A 20415-nucleotide genomic window follows, 5' to 3' on the forward strand; every position below is an offset into this window, starting at 1 on the left:
GATCGTTGGAGGCAGGATAATTCTTTCAATTAGGGAAAAAGCATACGTGCTTTTCAGCCAAAAAGCAACAAAATTCGCTCGTGAAATGGAGGTATTGATGCTTTTTAAAAAATCAATGCCTTCTTTCTGTCGATCTTATGAGGATTAAATACAATTTTTGTGGTGTAGAGAGCACAATCCCAAGCACAGAACTATCCAGGAAGGAAAGAACTGATCAGGAAAGAAATGAGCGCTGTGGCCTCTATCTGCCAATGAGTTGTCAGGACACAGTGACATTTCATACAAAGTGGAAAGTGAGGACTTGATTAGGACTTCTTGTTAGTATTTGTTATTTTTAGTTGCAGAAAAAAATACTTTTAGAACTTATTTATTTTACAGTTTGTTAGAACAAGTTTTAATCTAATTAAGTAGTGCTAACCAGAATTCACACTGATTAACTGAGAGAAAAACAGCTTATGCAATTGGAAATTTTGAAACTTCACGGCTGATTCACTGTGGGAATAGGAAATCAAGGAAAGGGAATAATGAATAATCTTATGTTTTATATGTGTAGTTTGCTAAAAATCTTTGCATATTTCTTGCTTCGGGAGGTAATAGGCTCATCTGCCTGTGCCCTCTGGTCAAAAATTGCATGAGTGGGGTTCTGCAGTAAAGAAAGAAATTATTTTATTAGAATTGGACAATCTGAAGCCAGTCCAGCTCATGCACTGAAATACTCAACTTCCCGACTCACAAATGTTACAGGTTATATAGGAGAAAATCACAAGACACATAGGTTAGGGGTTCAGGGTCCTGTTAGGAGCTGATTGGTCAGAGGTGAGAGAATGGTAATAAAGTCTTTCTTCAGGTCTTGAGGACAACTCTGAGATCAGGTCCTGTGTCCAAAACTATTTTCAAGGAGGCCATCCCACTTTAGGGCTCAGGAGCTGAAACATAATTTAGATCAAAATGTTCTCTTTAGCCTGTCAGGGTCAGAACCAGACTACCGCTGCTGCAGGGGTCTGAAATGGTGAGATACTGAGGCCAGGTCAGGGAAGTGTGCTGAGAGAGAGAAGGCAACGATGTAAAACTACATTGTAAATCAAATCAGAATTACCAGAAACCTTGGTTTCCCTAGGAGCATGGGAAACAATTTCCTTTAGCAGTCTGTTTGTAACATGTGTCAAATAAAAACAAATCTGAATTTAGAAGAAAAGAAGCTTTACTTAAAAGATTATTTTAGGGCACAAATAGGGGAGGAACTAATGCACTAGGTGCTCCAGCCACATACTTCTGCCTCAGGGCTTTTGCACAAGCAGCAAGCAATTTCTTCTTCCCAGAATATTTATATCACTCATTGTCTCCTGAAAGTCTGCTTAAATATCAACTTCTCAATCACACTTTTACTGAATAGTCTTACTGATTTTATTATCTTGATAGTCTTGCTTGATGAGAAGGCAAGTTCTATAATATCAGGTATCTTTGTTCTGTTCACTGATATATTCTGTGTCCAGAACAGGCTGCTCCGAGATGTGCATTCAGTAAATATCTGTTGAATGAGTGAAAAGTTGTCACTTAACACTTGCCTAAGTTTTGCTATAACTTTATTAGAAAACTTAATTAATTTTCTATATGTCTAAACTCTGAAAATAGAGATTTATAGAGTTTCTTGTGTCAAGAAGTTGGGGAACAGGAAATAAGTTAAATAATTTCTTAAAATATGATTACATTGTTTTATTTTGTACATTGTAAAAAACTCAAGTAACATAATGTATAAAGATGAAAGATTTTATAAATGTTTTATAGAAAACTCAAAATCATACTACCTGAACTTAAGTATAATTGACTTTATATAACTATTATTATAGCTGTCACCCTTGATGATCTGTATGTTACAGATACTGCAGATCAGAGAACAATCATTGTAGATCTCTATCTCCTTCTATGTAAAATATAAATATATTAATATATAATATAAATTGTATTTAATATATAATATATTAATGCTTTTAAATGTATTGTTATTACTGAACTTTTTATTAATAAAAGGCTTTAAGCAAAAAACATATTAATATAAATTGATGATGAGCAGGCAGCATAAAAACTCTTCAGACTGGAGAGGTATGTTTATTCTGGATCAATTTATATGCAATATTCTCATGATATTTGATTTCAAAGTTTATGTATGAATTGGCCTGACATGAATAATAATTGAAAGTAAAATATGAACACAATGGTAATTTCAACATTATCATTAGTTTATATGAGTCAATTCAAGGTCAGTGACTATTGAGCTATATCCTTTTAAAAATCTGAGAAAAATATATTTAATATGCAATGATCTTCCTATCAATATACATATGAAGATCAAGGGCTAAACATCCATTCTCAGTAAATATATGTACATATATCTTATATGTAATGTAATCTATATACATATATACATAATATGTATATGTATGTGTATATATGTAGTAAAAAGATAATCATTGTAGAAATGCTTAGGTATACAGATATAGATACTAAGTGAAAAATATAAAATATTTATATATTTATAAATATATAAATATATAAAAAATATTTTCTCATTTTAAAAGTATTAAATTTAGCTTCACAGGTATTTATCTGAAAAAGATGGAAGGAACTCAAATTTGAACACATTTCTCTTTATCATAAGAAATATTTCATCCAAATAGATCTCTAAACATTTCAGGGGAAAAATGTTCAGGGAGAAGATACTGTTACATGTTTTAAATTACAAAATTGATGTTTCGAGTTCATTAATTATTTATTCCTGCTACCATGAACAAATTAATACAATTATATTTCATTCCATATGTACATTTATAGTCTCATATGATTCTGTATTATTGCACAGAAATATAGAAAAAGACACAAATGCAATAGAAAGTTTCTTCCTCATAAGAAAACATATAACTTATATTTACATATATGAAGGATTTCCATGGGATATACTTAATCAACATATAAGTGCATTGGAGCAGTTATAAACTGTTAAATTACATTATTGGAATAGATAGCCACCTTCTATAATATATTAAGTAATATACTCACATTTCTTTGTGCTTTGATTAGTAAACTAATAGTACTAGTGAGAAATATGCTTTCTTAATAATTCCACAAATCCATTAAATGTCTTGAATGAATTACAAACAAGACAGAGACTATTAGTACAAAATTTAGGTCGAATTAATAATAATATTTTAATGAACAGTTACTATGTGCTAAAACTGTGCAAAGATTCTAGAATAAAAGCTTTGTTAATTTAATGCACAAAACAATCCTATGAAGTAGATTATTTCACTTTTTTAGTTAAGGGAACTGAGACTTTAAAAGCTTAAAATTACTTGCCTAAGGTTATGCAGTTGATAAGTAAAGGAGTTGAAAATTTAAGTCAGAATTCTGTGCTCTTTACCAAAACTGGGCCTCCTACAAAATGTCAGGAGTATAAATGTGATTTGACTATGAGAACACAGAACACAGGCTGGATGATGCTAGACTAGTTTGTCTTACAATACAGGCACTCCCTTCAGATTCCCAGGAAGGCTGCATTCAACTCCTAACTAGTATTTGACTGGTGGGTTTATTCCTCCTGCTCTTTTGCACATCTTCTTTTGCTTATTCTTCAATAACAATATCATCACAAAGATTCTGTAACACAGACAGACCAGCAGGTGTAAGGTGGTGAAAGAAAAGGGGAAGAATGACCAGTACATCAACAGGAGAGCCTTCAACTATGCAGGTTTATACAACTACGACGGTTCGTTTAAGCAAACAAAGCACTTTGCTGTCATTGGCAATGCCCTCTATCATGCATACCTTAGACTTGTGTTAAGTGGTACAGTCACTTCTTCCAAGGCTTAGTATCCTGTTGTTCCTTTAACAAGGGCAAATCAAACACACATCCAACTCTTAAGGCAGCATTTTTAACAGAGCAGAAAGCAGGTCAATTTTGGCAGCTGAAGTCAAAGTTATTTTCTGATGTATGGAAAGAATTCAGAATTTATTTCCCCTCCTTACCCCCAAAATGCCTTAGAGCATGAACTAGAGAAAGAGCACTGAATCTACAAATAAATTTTTTAATATTTGCCATGTATAGTTATTAAAATTAACTCAATCTTATGTCTATAAATATTTAAAATGTGCATCTAGTGTTTATCTGCAAGGATTAACAATATAAAGTTTTTAATAAGGAAAAGAACATTAAGGAAATTGCTACTTGTAGCAATGTAGAACACAAATATGTAAATGGCAATAACTTGTACTTTCAATTAACATCGAGTTATGTCATTAGATTAAAATTTGCACTCTTTGAGGTTTACCTGTAGGTTAACAATTTTTTCTATCTTTTCTATATATTTTTAGTTATTTGCACTTAGTTGTTGGATTCACCTAAACAGCTTCTGAGATTTTCATGCAATATTTTTATCTTCAACTCGTAAACCTGCCATAGCAAAATATCTCTACCTTCTCCCATTGCTACAATCCACTAAGGATCTTTATACCATTAGGAAAACAGGTATCCTAGTCCTGCACCTTGACATATAACTATATGCTGTGTATCACAAAATCTTATGGGAAGTGAAATTTATAACACTAACATATGAACTCAAGAATTCTAAGACCTCATGGCTCTTACACAGCATAGACAGCTTTGTCTGCACAGCACAGTAGGCATTTCCCATGAGCCATGTAAAGGCTCAAATGGTATCATAAATTCAAAAAGCCAAGACTTAACTAGGGCATGGGTAGTGACCTCTTTCTACTTTATTCAGCTTCTAGTATCATTGAAAGTGAAATGCTGAAAAAATATAATTTTTTCAAAGGTTCATATTCAGTAAACATTAGCAAAAAAACAGGCTGTCATCATTTTTCATAGACTAAATGTCATTTCAAGTTCAAAGTGATTTTTTCCCCTTAGAAAGGCTGTCAGGATGTCATGTGTGTACTCTGTTTGATTTATAGGATTTTGGATCACTACGTTCAGGAGCAAATTCCTGGTTCCAAAGTGGTGGTGGAGTCCATTGGTGCTCGCAGGCATGGTGATGCCTTTTCTCTGGAAGATTACACCAAGTGTGACTTGATGGTCTATGCAATCGACCCCCAAACCAACAGAGCCATTGACAGAAATGAGCTTTTTAAGTAAGTACTTTTATTGTCAGCAATGGCTTTCTGGTACAATATCACCCATAGATAATAAGAATTTAATGTTTAAAAGCCACCAAATTATTGTAGAAAGTGAAATGTAAGCAAAAATACTCTAAGAGACAATACCTAGGGTCCACAAACCTAGAAGTTTTCAGGTCCGAGTGTGGAGTAGAGTGACTTCAGAGGGTCTTTCCACCTTTTGGTATCAGGTGGTCTATTATACTTATGAGTAAGTAGCAGTTTATTCAGATCAGCTCATATCTGCTCCTACTCCTGCTTCAAGGCCCTAGATACTTGAGAGGAAAATACAGATTCCTTCTTAAAGAGGCAATATGCCTTTAAAAATGTCCATAGGCATAAATTTTAGGAACAAACTTTGCTTTTTTTCAAGGTCTTATTAAATCACCAAAAATTAGTATCTGTTTTTTCCCTTGACTTGGGGTGGGGACTTAATCATTTTTCCTTTATCTAAGGCAATGCCCTATATTTTATCCTGGCATGAATTTGAATATTTTAGTTATAAATCTTAAAAATAAAGAAAATACAGAATCTTAAACAAAACACTACCACATATTCTTCCTTAGTAGTTACTCTAGAAGTTGAGTACTTTTTTAAAAAAATGTTAGTTTCTGCTTTAATCTAGCGACACCTAGTGTTCAACAGATTCTTGGAGTGTAATTCTTACCCAAACTGAAATACATTTTTAGTTGAGACATATGTATTGATACCAACCATAAGTGTATGCTCACATATTTATAGGTTTGTGTGTACATAAATTCACACATATTTTCCAAAGTCCATAATTTCAATTTTTTTGTGTATATATACTAAAAAGTGTGAGTGCATTTATTTAGTAAATGCCTATTTACCCATTTGTTTTATTAAAACCCTTAAATTTAAAAATTAAGTTTGTATTCAATCACTATTTCATTGTTTTAAAATAGGTCCAATAACACTCTATTGATGAACAGATTTAAAGTAAACTACATTTAAAATAGATTATATTACTGTAAAATAAAAGTTAATTATTAAAAAAAAAATACAGTGTTAGCTTGTAAGCCTTTCTTATATGTCCCATCTGTTTAACACTAGTCTGTTCAGATGGTAAATGAGAGATGAAGAAGGTAAAGATTATATATTCTACAAGCTGTATTTAAAATATAGTGTTTAAAAATACACACACTTCAAAATATAATGACTATCAAGCTCTGATAAACCTTCTATCAACTTCCTAAGTCCAGAAAAAACAACTTTAAATTCAGAATATTAAAAATTAAAATAAATGGAAAAGTAAGTATTAAAATCTGGATAATCTAGAATTGTACATAGGAAGTCACTATAGGAAGTCAGGTCTACCCCTGACTTGCTTTATTAGGCCAAACAACCTTATCCAAGTGGAAAGTATGTGGGCAGATGTGTTAACCATTGCCCATTCTCTAAACCAGTTTTGGAGGCCCAGATTGTGTACCTACCAGGGAAACAGGCAGCCACCCCTCCACTGGTTCGGTGTGAGTTCCTGTGAAGTACAGAGTACACTCTCCTGCTCACACTCCCTTTTATTTCTATATTAATATGTACATGACAATCCCAGAGTCACCAAAGTAAAATGCAGGGTGGACTGTTGGTGAACACACTGTGCTTTGAAAGTTGGGTCCCACACAAGTAAATAGAGAGGGAATACATGTTGGCATGTGTTCCATCAGTTGACTGAATCAGAAGACATGAAATTGGGTTTAGAAGTTAGTCTCAACACAGGAAAACAGATCAGTAATCAATTGATGTTGGCTAGATACCAGGAAGGGAACTGTTTGCCTCACCCTTAGACTTAACTATTTTCAAGGAGCAACTAAGTAAACTCAATGAAAATAAAGAGAAGATCACATTTCTTCACAATGCTGAATTTTACAGATCTATTTTCCTTCTGGAATAAGTAAGCAGGAGGGAAAATGGGATCAGTAATAAATACTGAAAAACAAAGCAAAGCAAATAACATACTGATGACTCAGATATATAGACTCTATATCTCTGGAAATATTCTACTGAAACCATTGGAAATAGTTTAACATTTTAGTGGAAAGCAAGATGGTATGAGATTGTGAAATGGTGTGTGTGTTTTATATGCCTTGAACCCTTCCCCTGTTTCTGCTCAAAGAACTGCAAAGAGAGAATTGGCCTTCTCCAATGTGGTGGTGGCAAGTTCTTTTGTAAGTATAAAGCAACAAAACAAAACAAAACAAAACAACAACAACAACAACAAAACAATTGGAGAATGCCATTCCTCTGCTTTCTTTGACTGGATGTGGGTTAATTAGCACACATTGCAGGGAGAACCAATTACATTATTTCTTCAAAGACTGATATAGTTGTTAGAAGATACCAGAATTCTTAATCCTGAAATCAGGGAGAACATGTAAAATGCATTGAAAGTCTTGATTCAACCCTGCCTGAGAAAAGAAATCATGTGAAAAATAAATTGGCAGCATGAAGTGTATACATGAGAAGCTCATAGCATATTAACACAAAGATAAAAATATATATAAAAATCATGAAAGAGATCTAAATATGTTTAGAAGTTAATTAAGATACAACCTGATAACTACAGGTATCCTTGAGATGAAAATTATAGTAGTTATCACAGAAATAAAAACTGAAAACAGAACTAAAATATTTTATTAGATTACAGCCAAAATCAGTGAAAAGGTACTCATATGTTCTTCAAGAGTATCTGCATATATTTTGAAGCCATTGAAACAGAAATAAAAATGACTGAATTATAAAGGAAAAAAATTAGATGAGCCTTATACCTCCCACCTGCATGTAAAATGTCAAAGGTAATGAAATTAAGTTTATAAATTTTTAAGAAAAAATATTATAATTCAAGAATTTTTTACCTAGGCAAGTTAGTTTGCATGTATAAAGATACACACACACACACACACACACACACACACACACACATATTCTAGATCAGTTGTGGGTTCTACAATGACCAATTCTTCTAGTAAACAATTACAAAATTTACCTAAGTAGGTAAATAAACCAAAGTAAATATCTAAAAAAGATGTAGCTGTTGTAATATAAAAAGGTTAGGAAATCTTCTTTTAGATGATTTTAGAAATCCGATAGATTTGTGATCTCTCAAATGGATTTTTCAGAAGAGGGGTAAAATTTTCTCTGCAATTAATGATCTTATTCTACTTCTGATCCTTCCCAGTTTCTAATAAATTTAGTATTTCTTGTGAGATAACTAAATTGATACTTCATTTGCAGTTTATTAACTTCTCCAATAGCAATTTCAAACAAATAGGTTTATCCATTCTATTTTAGTACTTTGAATAATGTTTAAATCTTATATTTTTACTATGTCTAAAATAACCTTGGAATATTGCTTTAAAAAGTATATTTTTATCTACAAAAGCATATTTGTAAAAAAAAATCCTAACTGCCTTAGCTATAGTAAAGAAACTTAAGTAAAAATGTGTGGCCCTGGCTGTTGTGGTTTGGTGGATTGAGAATCTGCCTGTGAACTAAAAAGTTCGGGCCTGTGTTTCGGCCAGGTCTGCAGTTGGGGGCATGTAAGAGGCAACCAGCATTGTTTCTCTCATACATTAATGTTTCTCTCCCTCTTTCTCTCCCTTCTTCTCTCCAAAAATAAATAAAAAGTATATTTTTTAAAAGTAAAAATGTGTGTAGCTTAAAACTAAAATTGAATTATCTAAGCCATTATGTTTCTTAAACATGAAAACTAATAAGCTATACTATAGAATTCATATCTGATTATCAGCCATCTCTTTATTTTTTTCCTATATGGAAACTCTATGAGCAATGTATTAATTAGATTTAAAATCAGCATAATCACTCAGAAAATTAGAATAAAGGGTATCAAAAAGGCATAAAGTGGACTGTAAAATGCAAAGTTTAACATCTTTATTTATTATTTAAGGGTGAAATGTGGGGCCATTTTCATTTTCTCTTTCACATTTCTTTGTGTTTTTCACATTTTAAACTGAAGTATGGTATTTTATATTCAAATATATTTCTAAAATAATATTTTCACTTTGAATATGCTATATGATCACAAGTAAATAAAATATTTTTAATACTAAAAGAAAAAAAGAAAAACATTAGACTTTAACATACCACAATGTTAAAATGTTAGCAGTGGTTATCTTTGCATTGTAAGCCTATGGACAATTTTGCTTTTTCAAATAATTTTGTGTTTTCCAATGTTCTATAGTAAGATATCTGACTTCTATAAATAAAAATCTCAAAAATTGAAAAAAGAAAAATACCTAATATATGTCATATATAGTTTTATGGTATTAAGAGCACTAATGTTGCATTAATATTGAGGATTTGTAAGGGAATTTTCAAATGTTTCCTAGAAATTTTAAGGGAGGAAAGGTTTTTCATCAGAGTCTAAAATATGTAACATTATTCAATCTAACACATTTAAGTAGTAAGTTTTTCTTAAATCTCCTCCCAATGCAATGCCCATAGTTGGAATTGCCCTTAAAGGAAGGGTTCGCTAAGAACTACTGTATTAAATTGAGCACTACTTTTGTCATTCTGATTACACTCATTTACTACCTGCATTATTTATTGTCATTTCTCTCTAAACACAAAATGCCTTTTAATTCGTTCACTTTTTTGCCCATAAGTCATTGTTTTATTTTCAATTTGAGAGTGTTGATATTTAAGATGGTGTGTGGAACACAAATATGTTTAAGTCTGAAGGCTTGAGTTGCCATCTCAGATTTGTTTCGGTAGCTGTCTGGCTTTGTGGCCTGCAGTAAACTGATGTTATAATGTTCTATTTTACATGGTTATTTTGAGGACCCAAGGAGATAAAATTCAGGAATGCTATTTTAAATTATGCGATAAATTTAAAATATATCTTATTCCCCTTTAATAACATAATAATGTTAATATACTCAACATAGTGATAGTAAGTTCAGTGATATTGATGACTTTTCCCAGGTCTGTAAGCATACTGTCTCATTGTTATTAATATTTTGGATGAGTATATAGATATGTAATTACTCTTCTTATTGTTCTTCCTTTTTTTATTTATTTTTTTAATTTTTGTTCAAATACAGTTTTCTGCCTGCTCTTGCTTTTATATATGATTTTTTACAGCAATAAACTCATCTGAGTTTATGTTTCAATTAAATTATAAAATATTTTATTTTTAAAAAGTTATTCTCTATTAATATTAATTTTGCTATTTATCTAACAAAGGTTTTTAGATGGCAAACTGCTCGATATCAATAAAGACTTTCAGCCTCATTATGGGGAAGGAGGACGCATCCTGGAAATCCGGACTCCACAGGCAGTGACCAGCATTAAAAAACGAGGAGAAAGTCTAGGCTACACAGAAGGGGCCTTGCTGGCTCTGGCCTTCATCATTATCCTCTGCTGTATTCCTGCCGTCTTGGTGGTTTTGGTCAGCTACAGACAGTAAGTATTCACACATGCCAAATGCGGATAGTTCCACAAGAAGGTGATAAGGAAAAACCATCTCTGGTAACATGGCTTTGTAGTTGTAAAATATCAATGGTGCAACCTTTCTGGGATTGCTGTATCTTTCCTGTACCAAACTACCTTCCTGTAAGGGAAAACAAAGTAAACTTCCAACACACTTTTCGTAGATTGTTCAGTGTTCCTGAGCTCTTAATATATTCTCATCCATAAGAATAGTTGGTTAGCTGCCATGTCTTTGTTTATGCTCTGCATCAGGATAAGAGCCTTGGGAGAGAAGGTAATAGGTCTCCTGAGGAAAAGGCAGTGAAATGGGAAGCAGACACTCATTTCAGCTGGTTCCAAAGAAAGATCTGAAACCAGACTACATTGTCAAAATAGGTTTTTATCCATGAGGTAACATTTACCTCTGTGCAGATGATCAGTGTTGGCAAAATCATTTAAAAATTAGAGCACATCTTATGTAATTTTTCATGTGGTTCCTTTCTTTCTGGGTAGCCTTTATAGAACCTGTGCTGTAACATCTAACAGTATATCTTGGCTCTCTAAGCCAAGGTTTTTCTGGTTCCTACCAACAAATGTATCCATTTAAAATACCTATATTTTTCCTTAGTTAGGCTCTTCAAAGTAGTCATTTAATTTTACCTAATTTAAACATATATATGTGAAATAGGCTAGCTAGCCATTTGTATCTAACACTACATATGGGGGATCATTGTGATAGAGGTCTACACATTTTATCCCTACTGACGATGATTGGTGAGAATATTTGGGACTAGGTTAAGAAGAGAGGTAGGCATAAAGTGTCACAAAATGAAACTACATAACAAATAAGAGTAATAAATAATATAAAATTCTGTTATAATGAACAGTAAGAGATAATAGTACAACTGCTATCATTATTAAAAATACCTACAAGGAAAGTTCTTATATATTATTTTACCAATGTCTTTGTTCTCTAATATTGAGAATTGTCTTTTGAATTACATAAGGTAAGGTTATTCCAATCTGAAAGTTAAAAAATATGCTCTGCATCAAGATGCTATAAAAATATTTTCTATCACAAAAACAATGTGAAGTTGCAAATATCCTGCATAACATTTAGGTTGAGATACTGGAGTTTCATGTATCCTCAACAAATGAATAGATGTGCCAAATTTAAGGCCTATGAAAAAACTCAATACTGGAAAAATTATTTTAAATTATTAAGCTATTAACCCAATATAAATTATCCATGTTAAATATAATTTGCATAAGAGTTATCCTTTTTATTCAACTATTTCCAAAGGAGCTTTATTATATTTTGCTAGCAATAATATCAATGAGAAAACTTTTATTTGACACACAATGTAGTGATCAAAAACTGGATATTAAACTCAGTAGTATGAAATTTAACAAAAAATTAGGATCTTAATATTTAAACATTTATATATACATTATATAATTATTTTTAGTTCAGTGATCAGCTGAATACTATGGATTAATTTTAGTTGTTGCTCTTTATAGATTAACAGAATTAAACCAAATGAGTTTTGCTCTGCTCATGTTTCAAAGTAAAGTTCTATTTTTAAAAGTCCAACTTTTGTACCTTCATATTCTGCTTGTAAATAAAATTGGAATGGATTTTTTAATATTAAGATGTGTCTTTAAAATTTGTTTTATGCACAGAAAAACCAAGAAGCAAACATGAAAATAGTCATTAATTTATTTTCATTTTATTTTTTAAAGGTTTTGTTTATTATTTTTAGAGAGGAAAGAAGGGAGAGGGGGAGAAAGAGGGAGAAATGTCAATATGTAAGAGAAACATTGATTGGTTGCCTCTCACATGCTCCCCAGATGGGACGTGGCCCATAACCCAGACCTGTGCCCTGACCCGAGTTGAACCAGTAAACTTTTGCTTTTCAGGACAACACCCAACCCACTGAGCCACACCTATCCAGGCAACACCGTGAACTTATTATTCAGCTTCAAAGTGAGGCCAAGAGTACAATCAGAGCATGCCACCTAATTCTATTATTATTTCTTTTATTAAAATTTATTGGTGTGACATTGGTTAATAATATTATATAGGTTTCATCACCTTATATTTGCCCTCCTTTAACCTTCACTATCCTTACGCCCCTTTCCTCTGGTAACCACCATACTGTTTTCTGTGTCTTTAAGTTTCAGTTTTATATTTGACATATGAGTGAAATTATATGGCCCTTAACTTTTTATGACTAAATTATTTCTCTTAGCATGATATTTTCAAGGTCCATCCACATTGTCCCAAATGGCAGTGTTTCTTATGACTGAGCAGTATTCCATTGTAGATATGTACCACATAGTTTTTATCAAATCATCTACTGAAGGACACTTTTGTTTTTTCCATGTCTAGGGTACCAAGGGATGCATATATCTTTGCAAAAAGATGTTTTTAAATTTTGGGGGTAGATACCCAAAAGACAGATTACTGCGTCATATGGTAACTCTATTCTTAATTTTTTGAAGAACCACTATATGTTTTCCTTAGTGGCTGTACCAGTTTACATCCCCTCCAGCAGTGAATGAGGATCCCTTTTTCTCCACAACCTCTCCAACACTTGTTATTATTGTCTGGTTGATAATAGCCATTAAAACAGGTGTGAGGTGCTGTCTTATTGTCGTTTTCATTTCCATTTCCCTAATAGTGAAGTTGAGCATATTTTCATGTATCTCTTGGCCATTATTGTGTGTCTTCTTGTGAGAAGTATCTGTTCAGGTCCTTTGCCCATTTTTTTAATTGGATTGATTGTTTGGTGTTGAGTTATATGAGTTCTTTATATATTTTTGGATATTAACCCCTTATTGGAGCTGTTGTTTGCAAATATCTTCTCCCATTTGATTGGTCGCCTATTTGTTTTGTGGGCAGTTTCTTTTGCTATGCAAAAGTTTTTTATTTTCATGTAGTCCCATTCATTAATTTTGCTTTTATGTCCCTTGTTTCAAGGGTCAAATTCGTAAAATGTTCTCTATAACCCAAATCCATAATTTAGTATCTATGTTTCCTTCTGCATAATTTATTATTTCAGATCTTATATCTAGATCTTTGATCCATTTTGAATTAATTTTTATACATGGGGATGAACTCTAATCTAGCTTAATTCTTTTGCATGTAGCTTTCCAATTTTCCCAGCACATTTGTTGAAGAGGCTTTCTTTTCTCCATTGTATGTTTTTGGCTCCTATGTTGAAAATTATTTGTCCAAGTACATATAAGTTTATTTCTGGACTCTCAATTCTGTTCCATTAGTATGTGTATCTATGTTCCTGCCAATCCTATGCTGTTTTGATTATTGTTGCTTTGTAGTATAATTGGAAGTCAGTTACTGTGATGCCTCTGGCTTCCTTGTTTATTCTCCAGATTGCTTTTGCTAGTTGAGGTATTTTGTGGTTCTATAAAAATCTGATGACTTTTTTGTTCTATTTCTTTAAAAATGTCATTGGAATATTGATGGGAATTGCATTAAATCTGTATATTAGTTTAGGTAATATGGCCATTTTAACTCTTGATTCTTTCAATCCATGAATACAGAATGTCTTTCCATTTCATTGTGTCTTTTTCAATCTCTTTTAATAATGTTTTGTAGTTTTCAGTATATAGATCCTTCAAATCCTTTGTAAAGTTTATTCCTAGATATGCCATTGCAACTGCAAAAGGAATTTTTTTAGTTGTTTTTTCTGAAATTTCATTCTTACTATATAAGAATGTAGTATACTGGTTTTGTGTCCTGCAACTTTACTGTATTGGTTTATTGTTTCTAATAGTTTTTGGTAGAATCTTTAAGGTTTTCTACTGTATACAGAATCGTGTCATGTGTAAAAAGTGACACTTAATTCTTCATTCCAAATTTGGATGATCTTTATCTTTTTGTCTTGCCTGATTGTGCTGGCTACAAATGCCAATATTATGTTGAATAAGAGTAGTGAGAATGGACATCCTTGTCTTGTTCCTGATTTTTAAGAGATTTTAGCCTTTCAACATTGAGTATGTTGTTAGCTGAGGATTTGTCTTATATAGGCTTTATTATGTTGAGGCACTTTCCTTCTATATCTATTTTATTGAGTGTTTTAATCATAAATGGATTCTGCATCTTATTGAATGCTTTTTCTGCATCTTTTGATAACATCATATGATTTTTATTCTTTTTTTCTGGTAGAGTGTTATATTACATTGATTGATTTGCTTATGTTGAACCATCTTTGTGCACCTGGAATGAACCCCAATTGATTGTTATGTATTATTTTTTAATGTATCATTGTACTTGATTTGATTAGGATTTTTGCACCTGTATTCATCAGAGATATTGGTCTGCAGTTTTCTTTTCATGTGTTATACTTGCTAGGTTTTGGTATCAAAGTTATGTGGGTCATAAAATGTGTTAGAAAGTAGGGTCTTATCTTCAGTTTTTTGGAAGAGCTTGAGAAGGACAGGTATCAGATCTCCTCTGAATGTTCAGTAGAATTCACCAGTGAAGCCATCTGCTCCTGGACTTTTATATTTGATGGTTTCAATGTCCCCACTGTTGATCAGTCTATTTATATTTTCTAATTTTTCATGATTTAGTCTAGGAAGTGTGTGTGTGTGTGTGTGTGTGTGTGTGTATTTATTTATTTATTTCTAGGAACTTACCTATTTTTGTAGATCATTGATTTGGTTGCATATAGTTTTTCATAGTATTCTAGCATAATTATTTGTATTTCTGTGATGTTTGTGGTAAATTCTCTTTCATTTCTGATTTTATTTATTTGAGTCATGTCTTTTTTTGTTCTTGAGGCTAGACAGGAGTTTGTCAATTTTATTAATCTTCAAAAAACCAGTTATTTATTGTATTAATTTTGTATAGTAATTTTGTTCTCATTTTTGTTCAATTAAGCCTTGATTCTTGTTGACTTTAGGCTGCTTTTGTTATTCTTTTTTAATTCCTTAGGTTGTTTAGTTGATATATTTCTTGTTTCTTGAGATAGGCCTGTAATGGCATAAATTCCCCACTTGTTACTGATTTTGCTGCATTCCATAACTTTTGATATGCCATATTGTCACTCTCTTCTCTATATGTCTTTTAATCTCATCTTTTATTTCTTTTTTGACTGAGTCACTTTTTAGTAGTATGTTATTCAATCTCTGCATGCTTGTGGGTATTTTTACTTCCTTTTTGCAGTTTATTTATAATTTCAAAGTGTGTGGTCAGAGAATATGCTTGGTGTGATTTCAGTCTTGTTAAATTGGCTAGTTTTGTTTCCCAACATATACTCTATCTGTGAGAATGTTCCACATGCACTGGAGAAGAATGTGTAATCTGATGTTATGGAATGAAAGGCTCTGTAAATGTCAATTATATCACTTGGTCTAATGTGTCATTTAAGGCCAATATTCCTTTATATTTTTTCTGTTAGGATGATCTATCTAGTGCTCTCAGTGGAGTCTTTAGGTCCTCTACCATGGTTGTATTTTTGTCTGTTTCTTTCATTCTGGTAGCAGCTACTTTATATATTTTGGTGTTCCCTGACTGAGTGCATACATATTGAGAAGTGTTATGTTTTCTTGATGTAGCATCCCCTTTATCATTATAAAATGTCCACCTTTGTCCCTTGTTACCTTTGTTATCTTGAAATTTATTTAGTCAGATATAAGTACGACTATGCCTGCTTTTCTGTAGATACTATTCATTTGGAGAACCATTTTCCACCCTTTTACTTTGAATTTAACTATGTTTTTTCAGCTTAGATGTGTCTCCTGAAGGCAGCATAAGGTTGGGTTTTGTTTTCTAATCCAATCTGCTACTCTGTGCATTTTTACTATGAATCCAGTCCATTTACATTGAGGGTTATTACTGATGTATAAAGATTTCCAATGACCATTTTATCTTTTGTTTTCTGGTGGCTCTGTCCCCACATTGGTTATTTTCCTTTGTGTTTCTGTCTGTTGTTTTGTTTTGTTTTGTTTTTTATGGCATCCCATACCTTTTTTCTGTTTCTTCTTTGTTTCATGTTGTATGTCTGAGGTTTTGTGTGTATGTGTGTGTGTATGGTTATCATTAGATTTATGACAAAAATTCTTCATATATACCATAGCTTTTTTCTTTTCAATGCATCTAATCTGTATCCTCCTTTGCAAATTCACATCTTTAACACCCTCTCTTTTATGTATTTGTTGTCAAAAATTATCACTATTTATGCTGTAGTTTGTTGGTGATTCACTCATAGTTTTGTGATGTTTTTGTTCTTTGTTTCAGGTAGAATAACCCCCTTAAGTATTTCCTGCATTGGAGGTCTTCTGGTGATAAACTCCCTCAGTTGCTGTATTTCTGGAAAAGTCTTTCTTTCCCCATCATATTTAAAGGATAATTTTGTTGGATATGTATTTCTTGGCTGATAATTTCTCTCTCTTCTATCTTATAGAGGTTTTGCTGAGAAGTCCAATGATAACTTAATGGGCTTCCCTTTATAGGTTACTTTTTTCTTTTCCCTGGCTGTCTTGAGAATTCTTTCTTTGTCATTAATTTTTCACAAATTTAATAAAATGTGCATTGGAGAATGACTTTTTGGATTGAGGTAATTAGGTTCTCTTTGCTTCTTATTTTAAAGACCTAGCTAGCTCTTTCCATAGGTTTGGGGAATTCTATTTGTTTGAATAGGCTCTCTGTTCCCTTCTTCATCCCTTCTGTATGCCTATTATTCTTATATTACTCTTTCTGATGGAGTTACATAATTCTTGTAATTCTTGTTCTTTTAATTTGTTTATGCTCAAGTCTCTTCTCTGCATCATTTCTCAATTTCTGTCTTCAATATTGCTAATTCTTTTCACCATCTGGTCAGCTCCACTTCCTATGCTTGCCAGTTTATTCTTCATCCTTTATTGAGTTCTTCAACTCCAGAGTTTGTGTGTGTGTGTGTGTGTGTGTGTGTGTGTGTGTGTGTGTGTAATTTCAATCTCTTTGGTAAAATACACATTTTGTTCATCAATTTTGTTTCTCAGTTCATTAAACTTCCTATCTGTGTTGTCTTGCATCTCATTGAGCTTTTTAGAACTTCAGTCTTGAATTCTCTGCCACTTAAATCACATAGTTTCATGTCTTTAAGTTTATTTGCTGGAGATTATTTCTTTTCTTTCTGAGCTGCCTCATTACTTTGGTTATTCCTGGTATTTGACAGATTTCTTCTCTGTCTATGTGTCTATGTATGAGTGGCATTTCTATAACAGATTGATAAGAAGTCTTTCTATTATTTTCCAGTAGGTAGCACTTGTGATTACATTTTTAAGTCTCTCTTGACCTTCTCTGGCTTTTTCAGATCTCTGCAGGGTAGTGTAAAATGGCCTGTGCTCCCTGAAAAGGTGGGCACCTCCCCTGCAATTCAGTTGCCTGGGTTGTATGGGGACCAACCCTTCAAGGGAACATCAGTGGGGCTCCAAATCAGTGAAATCCCAGTGTTGCCCCTTTGTAGCCAGACACCACTGGCAGGGCAGCAGTGATGTGTATGGGTGAGGTAAGCTGAGGGAACCCAGCCACCTCTTTTGTTGCTTTGTCCTCTTTGCAAGAGCAACCGGTGGATCTTCCTGGCACCTCCTCTGTGTCTCCACCTGATTCTGGGATTAGTTGCAGATGTGCCCTTTGCTCAAGGAAAAAGTGTTCCTGTAGTACCAGTTGTAGGGTTTGCAGATATTGTACTTTGCAACCCTCTGCAGCCTGACACAAAGGGTGAAAACAGGGGAGTTTGCTTCTCTGTCAGGAATGCTGATTGCTAGACAACTGTGGCCACACCTTCGTGCTTCAGGTTACCGGGCTTAGCTGTAGGTAATACTGCCAACTCCTACAGGAATGCTCACAAAATCTCTCTGATCCTCCTGGCTGAAGGGAGTCTGAATTGAAAGCTCACTATTCCTCTCTCCCTTGTGAGCCCCACAGTGAGCTCCAGGCTTCAAGGCTGCATCTGTGACTCCTTTGAGCTCTTCTGCCTTCTCACCTCCCCAGTTCACGTCCACCTGAAAAGGTGGGCACACACCTTTAGAAGTTTTCATGTGCAAATCTCTCAGACATGTTTGATTTTGAGCAGGGAATTCTTTGTTGAATTGTAACTGTTCAAATTGCTGAAACTTCAAAGGGAGAGACCAAGAGGATCCATCACGCCACCATTCCTCTGACATCACTCCTCAGCTCTCTCTATTCCTTTAATATTCTTCAAGCACAGTAAACCAAGAAACTGATTATAAATATCAGATCATTTTTAATATTGTGTTTCACATACCCATATTTTAATAAGGTTTTTCTTATTTATTTGTTTGTCTCCAAAGAATGTTTTAACAGCTTATATGACTGTAACAGTAATAATAAAATGCTCACCATTTTCACGTTCTGAATTAAAATAGTTTTTCTACTATGTCATTAAGTTTGCCTCAGAGTGTAACCAGTAAATTATTCATGTTTTGGAATAAATCAGATATCAACATATAAATGCAATATTTTTAATGTAGCTCTCTCTCTTTCTCTCTTTTTTTTACTCATTGCTTTCCCAAACAGGTTTAAAGTGTAAGTATAATTACTGATAATTCACTCATGGTTTTATGAAATATGAAAAGGGAAACACCAGATGATACTGTTAAAGTAGTCACCCTGTCCATACCCATGTTTTACTTATCTGCTTTGTATTTGCAATAGGTATATGATTTTTAATTCAAATTCCCTTGTCGTTTACATGTATAGGATTGAGCTAGTTTTACACGATGGATACAAGTGGAGGAAATGTGAAAAAGACAGTTTGCTCTGAGGGCTCCTACTCTTTGAGATCTTGGTTTTGAGGAAGGAGTTAACAATCAGTTCCCAGGACAGTAAAAGAGAACAGCCTATCACTATTGCAAGAAAGACAGGCATTCCTAGGTATCTAAAAGAAATAAAAGATAACCAAGTTCCCTTCTAAATATACACACCTATACTGCCTCTGTAAATTAATGTTGACAATGTTTCAAATTATTTTTAAATAAGATAACTCTTATTTAAATAGATGAAAGATAAATAGCGAAAAGTTGTCTTTTATCTACCACACATTATGAAAGAAATCCATTAAACAACTACCAATTGTCAATCACATTTTAATAAATATTTTATCTTCTCCATTTAATATTACAATTTAACATTGCAAATATTTCAAATGAATTCTGTTATTCAAGAGGTAAATATCTTAAAGTACTATGAGAGCATTTTTAAATATCTTGTAGGGATACTTTTGTAATTATATTAGTTTATAAGTTCAAATAATTGTATGAATATGTTTTTTTTTTTTAAACCAGGTAGTCTCTCTGGTAACTGTACATTATTATTATAAGGTAGCTTATTAAGAAGTATAGGATTTCTAAAATAGTTTTACAAACACGTGCTTACTTTCCTAAAGACGCCAAGCTGAATGCACCAAGACAGCGCGGCTCCAGGCCTCAATGCCCCCGCCTAAACCAGCAGCTCCTGCCGCTGCACCAGTGGCTGCCCCTCCGCCTCCACCACCTCCGGGTGCGCATCTCTATGAAGAAGTTGGGGACAGCACAATGTAAGTAGACCTTTCAGGTACTTTTAGAAGTAAATGAGTTTTGATGGAAGCTGTGTGGTGAGTATTTAATTTTACCTTGATGTATGAAATGCAATTTGCAGCATACATTCTTAGATTTTTAAAACACAAAATTGTTAGGAGCCCTAGACAAGATAAACTGAAAATTAATAACAAAAAATTTTAACTAAATAACAGAAAACAAATATGTACTCAGTATGAGCAGATATTTACA

At 33.0% G+C, this 20415-nt stretch overlaps 1 protein-coding gene across 1 annotated transcript in view; it reads left to right on the forward strand.

The window, feature by feature from the left end:
* Positions 1-20415, forward strand: part of PCDH15 (protocadherin related 15) — a 782416-nt gene that overhangs the window by 733787 nt on the left and 28214 nt on the right. The window contains exons 30-33 of the mRNA XM_045842279.1: positions 4966-5142; positions 10390-10608; positions 19166-19174; positions 20034-20183. Coding sequence (XP_045698235.1) covers positions 4966-5142; positions 10390-10608; positions 19166-19174; positions 20034-20183 — 555 coding nt within the window. The remainder of the gene's footprint in view (positions 1-4965; positions 5143-10389; positions 10609-19165; positions 19175-20033; positions 20184-20415) is intronic.

Source organism: Phyllostomus hastatus, unplaced genomic scaffold (assembly GCF_019186645.2).
Source record: "Phyllostomus hastatus isolate PE091 unplaced genomic scaffold, TTU_PhHast_1.1 phas_contig_38, whole genome shotgun sequence".
Lineage (NCBI taxonomy): Eukaryota > Metazoa > Chordata > Mammalia > Chiroptera > Phyllostomidae > Phyllostomus > Phyllostomus hastatus.